Here is a 16,238-nt window from a genome sequence, read left to right as displayed (position 1 = left end):
AATTATTTTTTTACATATGTATATTACTACTTAAACTACATTTTAAACACTGTTTTACCGGACTTTTGAAAGAAAAAACCAAAATACAACAAATTTTAAAGTTCGCAGTCATTTTTTATTGTTCTCTTAATTATTTGATGTATCCTTATGATTATAATAACTTATTACATAAATACAAATAGTCTAACTTAGCTTTAAATGCCCCATATACAGGATGAAGGATAGACCGCAAGTGTTTCTAACTGGTCAAGCTACCAAATTTCTGGTAGAGCGACTTAATGGCGCCAATGCTGGTTAGGACCATTAGGACCATAGTGACGACCTGCATGAGAACAACGAAATCCTGTCCTTGGCCCTTGAAAATTCGAGTCTGCGTGTATCCGTAAAACTGCGCCATCATGGCGATCACGAAGGCGGCAATGCTGAGGACCACGTGGAAGGTCTTGTTGGCCAAGGGTGAGATGGTCCTGCTCAGGCATCTCGCCAGGAAGGCGACAAGTCCACTCAGCAGAGAGATCAGGCACAGGATGAAGGCGGCGAAGCCCAGGCGGGCATGTAACGTGACGCTGATGGCCCAATCGTCACGTATTAGTTGGATTAAACAGCCGGCCACGCCCATGCCGCCCCCCAGGATCTGAAGGACCACGTGAAAGGCGGTCTTGTACTTCCGGGAGTAACGCACCGTTAGCCAACTGCCGTCGTAGAAGCACATCATTCCCTCGGCCATTAGGAACACAAATCCGAAGGTGACCAGCCAGGCATGCAGGCGAATTCCCGAGAGGTCCTGTCGCAAACAGGTCCAGCTGACCCAAATGGTGACGAATCCTATGCACAGCTGGTTGATCACATATAGCGCCGATTCTATATGCTGCAGCACTGACGTTGACTTGGACTTTTCATCGCCCATTGTTTTGCTACCTTGGAATTATTTCACAGAAATTGTAATTGCAATTTCAAAAAATTTGTAATTTTAATTTCACAAGCACTGTAATTTCAGATTCACAAGGGCTGTAGTTTAATTTCGCAAAAGTAGAAATTGAAAAAAAACTTTTTTCTAATTCCTATTTAAATCTCCTGAAATTAATTGCGTACATCCTTTATAAGGATTTTTCCTAATTTAATTCAAAGGATCTTTAAGGATTCTTCTATATGAAAGCTGCCTTTTGACTATCGATCCGCGGTGCATTAGCTATTACAACGCACTATGCGGAACTGTGGTTTTTATTGCCTTCACCGTGGCTTTCTGACTTTCATTAAACTGGCATACAATTTGTTTGCTATCGGGTTATCAGCGAAACATTTTGGGTGCCCCATTCTAATGCAGCAGACTTAGAGGGGATTACACAATATTATTAAGTGGTCGGCGCTGCATGTACACGTTCGCAGTATGGTCGGCCAGAAGATCTAATCGACCTTATCGACATCCATTCATTCACCGATTTACTTCGGAACCGAAGTAAAGAGGATTACCATTCAGGGGCGCTCGACTATGCGATCGCACTCACGTTGACCATTCCCCGAAAACGTCATGAGCCAGGGGCTAAATTTAGGGGTGTTATTAATGTTAATTAGACTCTCGTCACTCGAGTACTGGCCCACTCTGGTTCCACTTTTGATAATATACATAATACTGATGTAGTCCTCCTGTCGGATCGCAAATCAGCAGCGCCTTATCGAAATGCAAAATCGCACGTACCAGATAAAAGTTACCACCTACTTGAAAATACAGAAACATTGTTGATGTCTGTGGGCCAAATGTCTGGGCAGACAGGTTGAACTTTCGCCAGTCACTAAGCGACTAAGCCATCCACGCGTCTTAGGCACTGTGGTTTTGATAAACCATACACATTGTGATCCAATTTGCTAGCGCAATGTTTACAAATATTTATTGCTGACTCAGCAGATTCATATCTACGATCTGACATTGAAGGTGATTATGGTATATTGGATTTAACTTCGAGTAGTACCATAAAAATGTGGGCTGTAGGAAGCGTGGTACGTTGATTAAAATGAAATAGCTTGATTTATGAGCCTGTGGACTCAAAACGGCGACTTTAAGTGCCTCTAATGTCGCTGAGCTCCAATTTAAGTTGATAATATTCGGTTGCCTTCCGGCCATAATTATCATAGATAACTACACTGGAAGGCTTAAGATTGGTCACTTCAAGTGTTCTGTACGCCTCGACGGGAATGCATTTGCTTTCATTCTTGGCCAGGCTTTCAAAGTAGACGATGACCACGGAGTCTTCATTCTTGGTATCCACGGACTGCGGAAAAAATGAATAATTTGGGGGCAATTATCTTTAAAAAGTGCTTAACTCACCCCCACTCCTTCGACATCACGAATTTTCTTGAAGCTCGATCTATCCGATCTGTATCCGGAGGGCAGGGACACCTCCAAAACGGCCATATTGGAGGCCTTTGTGCTCCTCTCCAGGAACTCCACGCACACGACTAGCTCCATCTTCGATGACAAACTGCTGGGTCTGACCGTAGTCTGAATACTGAAGCTTGGATTGGCCTGCTTCTCCTCGAAGTCATACCCATAGCTAATCTGGATGAGAGCTGCACCAGTTCCCTTTGCCTGAACCTCCAGGAATTTGGTGGCCGGCGGGAAGTTAATCGACTGGGTCAACTGGGTCAGATTGCCTAGGACGAATTTTTGGGATATGTCTTCATTGCTGATGCTCACTTCCCAAGCGCTTGGATTGTAACCACATTTTTCAGCGAACTCAACCAAGGCTGTAAGACCAATAACTGTTTTCTGGCTGGAGTCAAATTCTCCATAAATATTTCTCTGGGCCAAAAGCCATCGAACGGTGCTGATTGCTGACTCTGGCACATCCATTTCCGAATCCATGAGGGAGAGCAGGGCATATGAGGTGATCTCCACATCTTGAGGGCTTCCGTTCTGCACATCCTCTGCCCACCAAAGTTGGTCATTTTCCTGCTTTGCCACGGATCTAAGTTGCGCCACAAGTTTATCAGATCCCGGGGCCTGCGACTTTTGCAATGCATATATGGCCATTGACTTGGCCAGTGATAAGGCTGTTTCGTCGAGCTGAGATCTTAGAAAAGCCACCGCTTTGCTTATGGCTTCCTTCTCGGGACTGGTTTGTTTCTGAAGAGCCAACAGGACACTGGATGTAAAGAAAAGAGGGCTCCCGGACCTTGAAAAGTATTTGAAATCTTCCGTGAAACTTCCGTCTTCATGCTGGCGGCTGAGCAAAAATGCGAATCCCTTTTTCAAAATTGTAGGATCGACATATATGACAGCTTTAATTTCGCCTAAGTAACGCAGGACGTAAGAGGTTAGCCAGATGGAACCGTTGGCTTTCGGGGGGTCAAAGTAGCTAAAGCTTCCATCGTCGTGACAATAGTTCAGTATGTTCTGATAGCCCTCTTTTAAATTATTCTTGATTCGAGTGTCCAAAGCTCCATCGAGTTTTTTGGTTCCATTAAGGTGGCTCCACACCAAAAAGTTAACTACCATTTTAGACATGATCAGTTCGCCCGTGCCATCCGGTATTGAAATACCCAAGTTTTGAAGGATCGGACCGAGAGGGTCACTGAATAAACTAAACTCGATCAGTCTGGAATTTGGGAGGTCAACCTGGAAGGTGCTTTTGTAGTCCTGGTTGTCCTTCAAGTTCACTAGGATGGCGCGATTTCTATATTCGGTGCTGCCTCTTACATTGTCTTCAATAACCATTAGCGACTTATGAACAGTAGTATTTTTAACTGAAGAGGTTGCTGTAAATTCTAGAGGAATAAAGTTTCCCGTATAGTTGGGGCAGAAAATGAAGAACGCGCTTTTGGCTCCATACTCATCGATTTCCATGAGTTGTGTTTGACGATATTCCAAGGAATCTTCAAGGCCATTAGCTCCGTTGTCCAGTGCTAACTCTACTTTCAATTTCGTTTCGGGTAAATGGTTGACGACCAGAACCGGAATTCTGACCGTTTCTCCTAGTTTCACTGAGTACGGCAAATGAATGAAGAGCGAGTAGGGCTTGATGGTTCTGATTTGTGTAACGTTACTTTGGAAGACGCCCAATCCTTTTTCCGGGTGCAAGGAAAAACCCTTAACTACCCAGGTGCCCAGGGTGTCAGGAAGTTTTATTTGCAGTTCCGTAACCTCTGTGTGCGATATTTGTATATCGGAAAACAGCCAGGATTCAGTGGATTTCAAAGGATATTTCGCTGATAATGCTCTCGCAGATACGTCTTTGTCTGCATAAAATAAGTACCATTAAGACTCTCTAACAATTAAATATCTAGATGTAGTTACCCTTGTCGAAGAATCGAAAGATCCTTTCCTTAATCTGGGCGTTGGTCATGGTGACAAGACCAAGATGCGATCCAGGAACATCGTGGTTTGTGTGCAAATAGACGTTCTTCAATTGCTCTTCTAAGGAGCTCATTCCTATTTCATGTTTTCTGGGAAAGCTCATTGAGGGCTTGATAAATGAGAAAACATTTGAGAGTTTATAGACATAAAACAGATAATCAATATCGTCCTGTTTTCTGTCATCTATCCTTATCCTGCCTGAAAACCTTTCATCGACCGCCAAGATGCCGACAAAGGAATTGGGTTCTGTTCTGATTCTTAGCTTGACTTCTTCTTCAGGATACCCTGTGCTTGGTGCAGATATACTAATTTCGTTGGAAAGACTCATGAGAACTTTGAATTCAGACTTGGTGTGATGAAGGACTCCCTGTTCGTCTACATAGTAGGCATAAATATAAAAATAGGGCGCAGTGAGATGCGTAGCCTTCAACGTGAAGTTGTAAACCATCTTGGGCTCGTCGAACTCAACTCTTTCGGTGTGCAGTATGAGACTACGGGCCACTATGTTGTATATAAAGAATTTGATGGGTTCGTTGGAATTGAGGGTCACTCGGAACTCATCGCCAACAACCAAAGCAGCTGGAAGACCGTTGTCATCTTTGGGTCCATGGATCTGAAGGAAGAAATCCACATCTATCTGAGGTGTGAAAAAAGCATTTGTCACGTCCATAATGAAGCCTATCGATTGTGAGATTGTTTGCTGGATTCGATATTCTTCGCCCTTATATTCCACAGATATATCGTAGTATTCGTTTTTTTTTTGTAAATCAGAGAGGTTTGCTTTGAACACGTAATGTCCCGGCTTATCCAATTGGCCTTCGAACTCAAAGCGCTTCTTTTCGTCCACTTCTCTGAATTTTCTGAAGTAGCTATTATTTTGTATAGTACCTTCGCTGTAAATAAGCTTAAATAGAATCAAAAAATTATATTTAATATTCATTTGTTGTCACATTTTTACTGTACCTTCACCGCTGACTTGCTTTCGGATACCAGAGATCCATCTAAGTTCGTAATCTTTATAAGAACCTTGTGGTCTTTTTCTTTCCACGGCCTTCGGCACGAATAATCTGCACATGTAATAATATAGCGATTTTGCAGCAAGAAAACGGATGCAAACTTAGTGGTTTTTTCTCCACTATCTTTATCTTCCACCGATGCACTTATTGTAGCTATATAAGGGGCCCGGATTGGAGCTATGTGTTTGGCAATGTCCGTCAGAAGAACATGAAAGGTCGCCAGACCCTTGACTACAGCACCATTAGCTGTTATTGTGCGATTATAAGGATTATTCTTGCGCTTTTCCGTATTTAACTTAATATTTAGTTCAGCTCTTCCGTTGAGGGGGTTTCCGTACGAGTGCCTTGGAAAATATAAATTATAATAAAGTATTTAAGGAAACATACATACTCCACGCTCACTTGACTCTAAGCACTATCTTCATCTCGTTTTCCTTTATACTGACGAACTTTGGAACATCTATTTGAATGGAGAACCTTGGCAGCCCCTCAGGCTTTACGTAAAAACATTTACTAGCTCGTGAGTCATATTCAGTACCCTCTGTATCCTCGAGGTTCAACTCCCATTGCCCCAGAGCTGCCCTTTTGGACAACTGAAATTGTCCAGAATAGATTCCGTCAGCTACCTTGCTTTTTGTGGCCTTATCAACCTTGTTTCCTTTAGGATCCAAGAGACAGATAACCATATCTTTGGCATAAGTATCTGGGCGAAGTTGCTCATTTAGTAACAAAACGCGATAGCTAATCTTGTCTCCAGGAATATACTCATCCTTGTCAATTAGTAAAACAACCACTGGAGCATCGTCACGGAAGTAAAGACTAATGGAGTTCTGAAACTTCAGGCCTGACACTCCTTCAGCTGTCAGTGCGTAGTCACCCGAGGAAAGGTCAGGCACCTTAAAGGCGACCTCTTTCAATTCGCGGTCTGTGGGTAGGTCCACGGTCAGGGAATCATTATACGAATTCCCTGAGATGGCCAGTTTAATGGTGACTGGTTCTTTGATGCGATAAACGGCAACGGTTACTTTGAAGTCCCGATTAGGGATTATGGTTCCGGGGGCCACTACGCTATACAGTCTAAATTTAAATGGAGAAGTGTAGAAAATTATGTTATTTATTTATTAAAGATGACAGCATAGTTTACAAAACTAATATAATGTCATAGCTTAGGCAAGCATTTTAATTGTAGAAAATTATGTTTCAATATACTATTCTAGTTTGCTTAACTAAACATGTGAAATTTATATTTTTCAAATTTCAAGGAACAAATAAGTTATTTTCACTCTTCTGAATTCTGTGTAAATTTTAGGTATCAAGTGCAAAATGATTTTTCGTCACAAAAGTTTATATCAGATCTTTTGCATCTCGAAGGTTGTTTGATATTGATAGTTTATTGAATTTAATCAACAAAAAATGTATCAAACAGCAATCATCCATTTTTAATCATTTTTTTTATTTATAATTATACAGTTGTCGAGGCGAATATAAAGTAAATGCGCGTAGTCGCTATTTACTTATTCTCCATGTTCCTTCTGCTATTATGCGTGTTCCTATTTATTGTCAATGTGTGAGGATGAAAAGATGAATTATCTATAAACGGGACTCTGCTAAAATGAGACCGATAGAGCTGTTGCTGAACGTGGCCACTTGCGCTGCTTGGTTAGAGTGAGAAAGCACCATAATGAAAAGTGAATGCCAAAAATTGAGAAGACAAAAAGCAGTCTGCATGAAACTGCACATTAATCGTTGAGAAGCCAAAGTAGACGCAAGTGGACTCGTTAAATGCGCACAGCTTTACCAATCGCGTAGTGTAGATCATCATGAGTGAAGCCAATATGGAAGAACGGACGGACGATGACGCTCCTGACATTAATAACCCGAGACATTTATAAATCAAAATCACAAAGCTAATTTTCCCAAACAGGTTTTTCTAATTTTATTAAATAGTCTTAAACTTACCCCTCATCCCTTGCATGTATATTATGATTCAAGCACAAGCAAAATACACAAACAAGCACTTTAAGGCAATTAAGAGAACTCATGATCGAATTTTAAGCAACGAAGATCATATTCTTCAGGGATAAAACAGAACTATGTGCCTCCTGCTGCACTCACAGCAGAACCTTGACTGGTTAACTGAAATGGACAGTGAACCCACCGGCTAAGGACTGCACCTCCCATTCTAAGTCACCAGTCATTCCTGTTCTTCTAGTTGAGGCACTCTTCTGGGTTCAATACCAATTTGCCGTATATGTACTAGCTGCTTTGTCAAAGATTGCACCTGTTGCAATTCTAAACGTCATACATTTCTCTGGTATATTATATAAATTTCGCTTTTCTAGCGTATTTGTTTTTAATTAAATTAAATTAAAACAATATAGAATGTTATAGTTCCAGTTCCCCGACTATCAGATACCCGTTACTCAGCTAGTGGAAGTGCAAACGAAAAATTTCAACATTTTCTGTAATATCGGTAGAAATTGGGGAAAAATAATATAAAATGAAAACGTTTTATGGTCGGAAACGCTTCCTTCTGCCTGTTACATACGTTGCAACGAATCCTAGTATACCCTTTTACCAAAGACACTAGAGTAATAAGATGCGTAACGACATACGATTTTTTTGCACACGATTTTTGTGTGCTGGCTCTAGAGCTGGCTCCAGGCTCTCTCGAATATTTGTTCAAGAGCCAGAGAGAAAGCTCTGTACGCATACAGCGCAGTGATGCCAATATTCTTCTGAAAAAAAGGACAGATTGAGAAAAAAAAAACAAAAAAAATAGGATGAAAATTTAAAAAAAAAGAATGATAAAACAGGACAGATTTTTTTTATGATTATTATTTATTTAGTTAACTTTTAATTTAATATTTTAAATGTTTCGTCCACGACGCATTCGTCCTCAACGTTTGATTCATACGTTGCCATTGTGCCAATGCGTTTCAAATACTTTTCGGGCATTTTATAGGTGTTTCCTGGTTACCTGGCGACACACTTCATCGGACTTAACAGGCAAAAGGGTTATTTTATTTACTTTTTTTGCTTTTTGGTCTTTCTGTGAGCACGAATCAATTTTTGCATTTATGCTGCACTTGCAGTATTTGCAAGTTTGCATTTGTTTTTATCACTTTGGTCCCTTGTTAACCAATTTTTAAAATCTGGCTGGTCAAGCCAGAAATCGCGAAATTTTTTAGGCATTTTGGCAGAAATCACAAAATGTTTGCTTTTGTATATTATTTTGTTTGTATTCTTTAGGCAATTTGACAAAGTGAGTTCGATATTCATACGATTACACACAATATCGATAACATTTTGCTTAAAAGAGATGCCACATAGTGCAAACAAAAAAAATGTGGAATAATTCAAATTAAATTTTTAAAATTCTAACATTGTCTAAAAAGGACAGATTTTCGGATAGAAAAACTTAAAAAAGAACAGCTTTCCGGGTTGGGGGTGTTTGACATTTTTCCCGGATGCTAAATTGGCACTGATACAGTCGATCAGTATATGTGTGCACACGTATGTTCGTGTATTGTACATATGACCAAAAATGCCCTTCACTTTAGAAGTTTATGGACTTTCAATCTATATTATTTGTAATCGATTGCCACCATGTAAAAAACTCTAGTTTTGCATTGCCTTTATTTAAATACATATTAGAAATAGTAATAGGTGAATAAATGAATAAAAAAATAACTGATTAATTTCATCAATTACTGTGTCGTTAATTAATTAATGTAATGTAATGTAATTAATGTGTCGTTAGAGTATTTATCATGCGACGTGGAAAATATATTTTCAGATAGTGATTCTTAGGTGCGCTGGTCCTGCCTCAAGTATTCAATTTTGTAATAAACAGGTTGCATACGAAGCTTTTTTATACTAGTGTCTTTGTTTTTACATTAGGAGTAACGATTAAATTTGAAAATTTTTCTGCATTTGAATTTAGAGGTATTCCATTTCAAAATCCGATTAAGATAAGTTAAGTTATGGAGTTTCGAACTTCAGCCTTGGGACATTTCTAATTTTTTTTGAATTTCTACATCTTAAATTTAAAAAACAATACAACAAAAATTTAAAAAAAAAAATGAATTTTTAAATTTAAATGCAGATTGTTAGAGAATTACGCATTTTAAAATCCAATTAAGATAAGTTGGGTTATGGAGGTTAGAACTTCAGCCTTGGGACATTTCTTAATTTTCTTCATCGACCTTATCGATATCCATTCATTCACCGATTTACTTCGGAGGAAAAGAGGATTACCATTCAGGGGCGCTCGACTATGTGATCACACTCACTTTAACCATTCCCCGAAAACGTCATGAGCCAGGGGGTTATTAATAGGGCTGTTATTAATATTAATAAGACTCTCGTCACTCGAGTACTGGCCCACTCTGGTTCCACTTATTGATAATATACATAATAGTGATGTAGTGCTCCTGTCGGATCGCAAGTCAGCAGCGCCTTATCGAAATGCAAAATCGCACGTACCAGATAAAAGTTACCACCTACTTGAAAATACAGAAACATTGTTGATGTCTGTGGGTCAAATGTCTGGGCAGACAGGTTGAACTTTCGCCAGTCGCTAAGCGACTAAACCCTCCACGCGTCTTAGGCACTGCGGTTTTGATAAACCATACACATTGTGATCCAATTTGCTAGCGCAATGTTTACAAATATTTATTGCTGACTCAGCAGATTCATATCTACGATCTGACATTGAAGGTGATTATGGTATATTGGATTTAACTTCGAGTAGTACCATAAAAATGTGGGCTGTAGGAAGCGTGGTACGTTGATTAAAATGAAATAGCTTGATTTATGAGCCTGTGGACTCAAAACGGCGACTTTAAGTGCCTCTAATGTCGCTGAGCTCCAATTTAAGTTGATAATATTCGGTTGCCTTCCGGCCATAATTATCATAGATAACTACACTGGAAGGCTTAAGATTGAACACTTCAAGTGTTCTGTACGCCTCGACGGGAATGCATTTGCTTTCATTCTTGGCCAGGCTTTCAAAGTAGACGATGACCACGGAGTCTTCATTCTTGGTATCCACGGACTGCGGAAAAAATGAATAATTTGGGGGCAATTATCTTTAAAAAGTGCTTAACTCACCCCCACTCCTTCGACTTCACGAATTTTCTTGAAGCTCGATCTATCCGATCTGTATCCGGAGGGCAGGGACACCTCCAAAACGGCCATATTGGAGGCCTTTGTGCTCCTCTCCAGGAACTCCACGCACACGACTAGCTCCATCTTCGATGACAAACTGCTGGGTCTGACCGTAGTCTGAATACTGAAGCTTGGATTGGCCTGCTTCTCCTCGAAGTCATACCCATAGCTAATCTGGATGAGAGCTGCTCCAGTTCCCTTTGCCTGAACCTCCAGGAATTTGGTGGCCGGCGGGAAGTTAATCGACTGGGTCAACTGGGTCAGATTGCCTAGGACGAATTTTTGGGATATGTCTTCGTTGCTGATGCTCACTTCCCAAGCGCTTGGATTGTAACCACATTTTTCAGCGAACTCAACCAAGGCTGTAAGACCAATAACTGTTTTCTGGCTGGAGTCAAATTCTCCATAAATATTTCTCTGGGCCAAAAGCCATCGAACGGTGCTGATTGCTGACTCTGGCACATCCATTTCCGAATCCATGAGGGAGAGCAGGGCATATGAGGTGATCTCCACATCTTGAGGGCTTCCGTTCTGCACATCCTCTGCCCACCAAAGTTGGTCATTTTCCTGCTTTGACACGGATCTAAGTTGCGCCACAAGTTTATCAGATCCCGGGGCCTGCGACTTTTGCAATGCATATATGGCCATTGACTTGGCCAGTGATAAGGCTGTTTCGTCGAGCTGAGATCTTAGAAAAGCCACCGCTTTGCTTATGGCTTCCTTCTCGGGACTGGTTTGTTTCTGAAGAGCCAACAGGACACTGGATGTAAAGAAAAGAGGGCTCCCGGACCTTGAAAAGTATTTGAAATCCTCCGTGAAACTTCCGTCTTCATGCTGGCGGCTGAGCAAAAATGCGAATCCCTTTTTCAGAATTGTAGGATCGACATATATGACAGCCCTAATTTCGCCTAAGTAACGCAGGACGTAAGAGGTTAGCCAGATGGAACCGTTGGCTTTCGGGGGGTCAAAGTAGCTAAAGCTTCCATCGTCGTGACAATAGTTCAGTATGTTCTGATAGCCCTCTTTTAAATTATTTTTGATTCGAGTGTCCAAAGCTCCATCGAGTTTTTTGGTTCCATTAAGGTGGCTCCACACCAAAAAGTTAACTACCATTTTAGACATGACCAGTTCGCCCGTGCCATCCGGTATTGAAATACCCAAGTTTTGAAGGATCGGACCGAGAGGGTCACTGAATAAACTAAACTCGATCAGTCTGGAATTTGGGAGGTCAACCTGGAAGGTGCTTTTGTAGTCCTGGTTGTCCTTCAAGTTCACTAGGATGGCGCGATTTCTATATTCGGTGCTGCCTCTTACATTGTCTTCAATAACCATTAGCGACTTATGAACAGTAGTATTTTTAACTGAAGAGGTTGCTGTAAATTCTAGAGGAATAAAGTTTCCCGTATAGTTGGGGCAGAAAATGAAGAACGCGCTTTTGGCTCCATACTCATCGATTTCCATGAGTTGTGTTTGACGATATTCCAAGGAATCTTCAAGGCCATCAGCTCCGTTGTCCAGTGCTAACTCTACTTTCAATTTCGTTTCGGGTAAATGGTTGACGATCAGAACCGGAATTCTGACCGTTTCTCCTAGTTTCACTGAGTACGGTAAATGAATGAAGAGCGAGTAGGGATTGATGGTTCTGATTTGTGTAACGTTACTTTGGAAGACGCCCAATCCTTTTTCCGGGTGCAAGGAAAAACTTTTCACTACCCAGGTGCCAAGGGTGTCAGGAAGCTTTATTTGCAGTTCCGTAACCTCTGTGTGCGATATTTGTATATCGGAAAACAGCCAGGATTCAGTGGATTTCAAAGGATATTTCGCTGATAATGCTCTCGCAGATACGTCTTTGTCTGCATAAAATAAGTACCATTAAGACTCTCTAACAATTAAATATCTAGATGTAGTTACCCTTGTCGAAGAATCGAAAGATCCTTTCCTTAATCTGGGCGTTGGTCATGGTGACAAGACCAAGATGCGATCCAGGAACATCGTGGTAGGTGTGCAAATAGAAGTCCTTCAACTGATCTTCTAAGGAGCTCATTTCTATTTCATGATTTCTGGGAAAGCTCGTTGAGGGCTTGACAAATGACAAAGCATTTGAGAGTTTATTGACATAAAACAGATAATCAATATCGTCCTGTTTTCTGTCATCTATCCTTATCCTGCCTGAAAACCTTTCATCGACCGCCAAGATGCCGACAAAGGAATTGGGTTCTGTTCTGATTCTTAGCTTGACTTCTTCTTCAGGATACCCTGTGCTTGGTGCAGATATACTAATTTCGTTGGAAAGACTCATGAGAACTTTGAATTTAGACTTGGTGTGATGAAGGACTCCCTGTTCGTCTACATAGTAGGCATAAATATAAAAATGGGGCGCAGTGAGATGCGTAGCCTTCAAGGTGAAGTTGTAAACCATCTTGGGCTCGTCGAACTCAACTCTTTCGGTGTGCAGTATAAGACTACGGGCCACTATGTTGTATATAAAGTATTTGATGGGTTCGTTGGAATTGAGAGTCACCCGGAACTCATCGCCAACAACCAAAGCAGCTGGAAGACCGTTGTCATCTTTGGGTCCATGGATCTGAAGGAAGAAATCCACATCTATCTGAGGTGTGAAAAAAGCATTTGTCACGTCCATAATGAAGCCTATCGATTGTGAGATTGTTTGCTGGATTCGATATTCTTCGCCCTTATATTCCACAGATATATCGTAGTATTCGTTTTTTTTTTGTAAATCAGAGAGGTTTGCTTTGAACACGTAATGTCCCGGCTTATCCAATTGGCCTTCGAACTCAAAGCGCTTCTTTTCGTCCACTTCTCTGAATTTTCTGAAGTAGCTATTATTTTGTATAGTACCTTCGCTGTAAATAAGCTTAAATAGAATCAAAAAATTATATTTAATATTCATTTGTTGTCACATTTTTACTGTACCTTCACCGCTGACTTGCTTTCGGATACCAGAGATCCATCTAAGTTCGTAATCTTTATAAGAACCTTGTGGTCTTTTTCTTTCTACGGCCTTCGGCACGAATAATCTGCACATGTAATAATATAGCGATTTTGCAGCAAGAAAACGGATGCAAGCTTAGTGGTTTTTTCTCCACTATCTTTATCTTCCACCGATGCACTTATTGTAGCTATATAAGGGGCCCGGATTGGAGCTATGTGTTTGGCAATGTCCGTCAGAAGAACATGAAAGGTCGCCAGACCCTTGACTACAGCACCATTGGCTGTTATTGTGCGATTATAAAGATTATTCTTGCGCTTTTCCGTATTTAACTTAATATTTAGTTCAGCTCTTCCGTTGAGGGGGTTTCCGTACGAGTGCCTTGGAAAATATAAATTATAATAAAGTATTTAAGGAAACATACATACTCCACGCTCACTTGACTCTAAGCACTATCTTCATCTCGTTTTCCTTTATACTGACGAACTTTGGAACATCTATTTGAATGGAGAACCTTGGCAGCCCCTCAGGCTTTACGTAAAAAAATTTACTAGCTGGTGAGTCATATTCAGTACCCTCTGTATCCTCGAGGTTCAACTCCCATTGCCCCAGAGCTGCCCTTTTGGACAACTGAAATTGTCCAGAATAGATTCCGTCAGCTACCTTGCTTTTTGTGGCCTTATCAACCTTGTTTCCTTTAGGATCCAAGAGGCAGATAACCATATCTTTGGCATAAGTATCTGGGCGAAGTTGCTCATTTAGTAACAAAACGCGATAGCTAATCTTGTCTCCAGGGATATACTCATCCTTGTCAATTAGTAAAACAACCACTGGAGCATCGTCACGGAAGTAAAGACTAATGGAGTTCTGAAACTTCAGGCCTGACACTCCTTCAGCTGTTAGTGCGTAGTCACCCGAGGAAAGGTCAGGCACCTTAAAGGCGACCTCTTTCATTTCGCGGTCTGTGGGTAGGTCCACGGTCAGGGAATCATTATACGAATTCCCTGAGATGGCCAGTTTAATGGTGACTGGTTCTTTGATGCGATAAACGGCAACGGTTACTTTGAAGTCCCGATTAGGGATTATGGTTCCGGGGGCCACTACGCTATACAGTCTACATTTAAATGGAGAAGTGTAGAAAATTATGTTATTTATTTATTAAAGATGACAGCATAGTTTACAAAACTAATATAATGTCATAGCTTAGGCAAGCATTTTAATTGTAGAAAATTATGTTTCAATATACTATTCTAGTTTGCTTAACTAAACATGTGAAATTTATATTTTTTCAAATTTCAAGGAACAAATAAGTTATTTCTCACTCTTCTGAATTCTGTGTAAATTTTAGGTATCAAGTGCAAAATGATTTTTCGTCACAAAAGTTTATATCAGATCTTTTGCATCTCGAATCATATTATATCATTTGATATCATATTATATTAGTTTATTGAATTTAATCAACAAAAAATGTATCAAACAGCAATCATCCATTTTTAATCATTTTTTTTATTTATAATTATACAGTTGTCGAGGCGAATATAAAGTAAATGCGCGTAGTCGCTATTTACTTATTCTCCATGTTCCTTCTGCTATTATGCGTGTTCCTATTTATTGTCAATGTGTGAGGATGAAAAGATGAATTATCTATAAACGGGACTCTGCTAAAATGAGACCGATAGAGCTGTTGCTGAACGTGGCCACTTGCGCTGCTTGGTTAGAGTGAGAAAGCACCATAATGAAAAGGGAATGCCAAAAATTGAGAAGACAAAAAGCAGTCTGCATGAAACTGCACATTAATCGTTGAGAAGCCAAAGTAGACGCAAGTGGACTCGTTAAATGCGCACAGCTTTACCAATCGCGTAGTGTAGATCATCATGAGTGAAGCCAATATGGAAGAACGGACGGACGATGACGCTCCTGACATTAATAACCCGAGACATTTATAAATCAAAATCACAAAGCTAATTTTCCCAAACAGGTTTTTCTAATTTTATTAAATAGTCTTAAACTTACCCCTCATCCCTTGCATGTATATTATGATTCAAGCACAAGCAAAATACACAAACAAGCACTTTAAGGCAATTAAGAGAACTCATGATCGAATTTTAAGCATCGAAGATCATATTCTTCAGGGATAAAACAGAACTGTGTGCCTCCTGCTGCACTCACAGCAGAACCTTGACTGGTTAACTGAAATGGACAGTGAACCCACCGGCTAAGGACTGCACCTCCCATTCTAAGTCACCAGTCATTCCTGTTCTTCTAGTTGAGGCACTCTTCTGGGTTCAATACCAATTTGCCGTATATGTACTAGCTGCTTTGTCAAAGATTGCACCTGTTGCAATTCTAAACGTCATACATTTCTCTGGTATATTATATAAATTTCGCTTTTCTAGCGTATTTGTTTTTAATTAAATTAAATTAAAACAATATAGAATGTTATAGTTCCAGTTCCCCGACTATCAGATACCCGTTACTCAGCTAGTGGAAGTGCAAACGAAAAATTTCAACATTTTCTGTAATATCGGTAGAAATTGGGGAAAAATAATATAAAATGAAAACGTTTTATGGTCGGAAACGCTTCCTTCTGCCTGTTACATACGTTGCAACGAATCCTAGTATACCCTTTTACCAAAGACACTAGAGTAATAAGATGCGTAACGACATACGATTTTTTTGCACACGATTTTTTTGTGCTGGCTCTAGAGCTGGCTCCAGGCTCTCTCGAATATTTGTTCAAGAGCCAGAG

At 40.3% G+C, this 16,238-nt stretch overlaps 3 protein-coding genes across 3 annotated transcripts; all 3 read right to left on the bottom strand.

Moving 5' to 3' along the window:
• Positions 1–106: 106 nt before the first annotated feature.
• LOC6549308 lies at positions 107–938 on the bottom strand. Its single transcript, XM_001974194.3, has one exon. The coding sequence runs from the start codon at positions 905–907 to the stop codon at positions 239–241; it is 669 nt and encodes a 222-aa protein (XP_001974230.1). The 5' UTR covers positions 908–938; the 3' UTR covers positions 107–238.
• Positions 939–1,854: 916 nt separating this feature from the next.
• Positions 1,855–7,666, bottom strand: LOC6549309 (alpha-2-macroglobulin). The gene is made up of 6 exons (XM_026980927.1): positions 7,327–7,666; positions 5,770–6,444; positions 5,315–5,711; positions 4,292–5,255; positions 2,324–4,233; positions 1,855–2,267 (listed from the first exon to the last, which is right to left on the bottom strand). Exons 1-6 carry the CDS (start codon positions 7,407–7,409, stop codon positions 2,055–2,057), a joined length of 4,242 nt encoding a protein of 1,413 aa, XP_026836728.1. The 5' UTR covers positions 7,410–7,666; the 3' UTR covers positions 1,855–2,054.
• A 2,347-nt stretch (positions 7,667–10,013) lies between these two features.
• On the bottom strand, positions 10,014–15,609 carry LOC26526805 (CD109 antigen). The gene is given in 7 exon segments (XM_026980264.1): positions 10,014–10,426; positions 10,483–12,392; positions 12,451–13,414; positions 13,474–13,554; positions 14,061–14,137; positions 14,140–14,603; positions 15,503–15,609. Coding segments are annotated over 7 exon segments (3,792 nt in total). The 5' UTR covers positions 15,586–15,609; the 3' UTR covers positions 10,014–10,213.
• Positions 15,610–16,238: the final 629 nt, after the last annotated feature.

This window comes from Drosophila erecta, unplaced genomic scaffold (assembly GCF_003286155.1).
Source record: "Drosophila erecta strain 14021-0224.00,06,07 unplaced genomic scaffold, DereRS2 tig00000092-arrow-pilon, whole genome shotgun sequence".
NCBI classification, from domain to species: Eukaryota; Metazoa; Arthropoda; class Insecta; order Diptera; family Drosophilidae; genus Drosophila; species Drosophila erecta.
The sequence above is the reverse complement of the archived record's forward strand: the minus strand, read 5'-3'. Positions and strand labels throughout refer to the sequence as shown.

Bases quoted from the DNA above. Each gene is read 5' to 3' on its own strand.
- LOC6549308 (XM_001974194.3), bottom strand. From the start codon at position 907: ATGGGCGATGAAAAGTCCAAGTCAACGTCAGTGCTGCAGCATATAGAA.
- LOC6549309 (XM_026980927.1), bottom strand. From the start codon at position 7,409: ATGAGTTCTCTTAATTGCCTTAAAGTGCTTGTTTGTGTATTTTGCTTG. The intron at 5,256-5,314 runs GTACAGTAAAAA...ATTCTATTTAAG, and splicing joins AAAGCAAGTCAGCGGTGAAG to CTTATTTACAGCGAAGGTAC. The intron at 4,234-4,291 runs GTAACTACATCT...TATTTTATGCAG, and splicing joins CTTTCGATTCTTCGACAAGG to ACAAAGACGTATCTGCGAGA.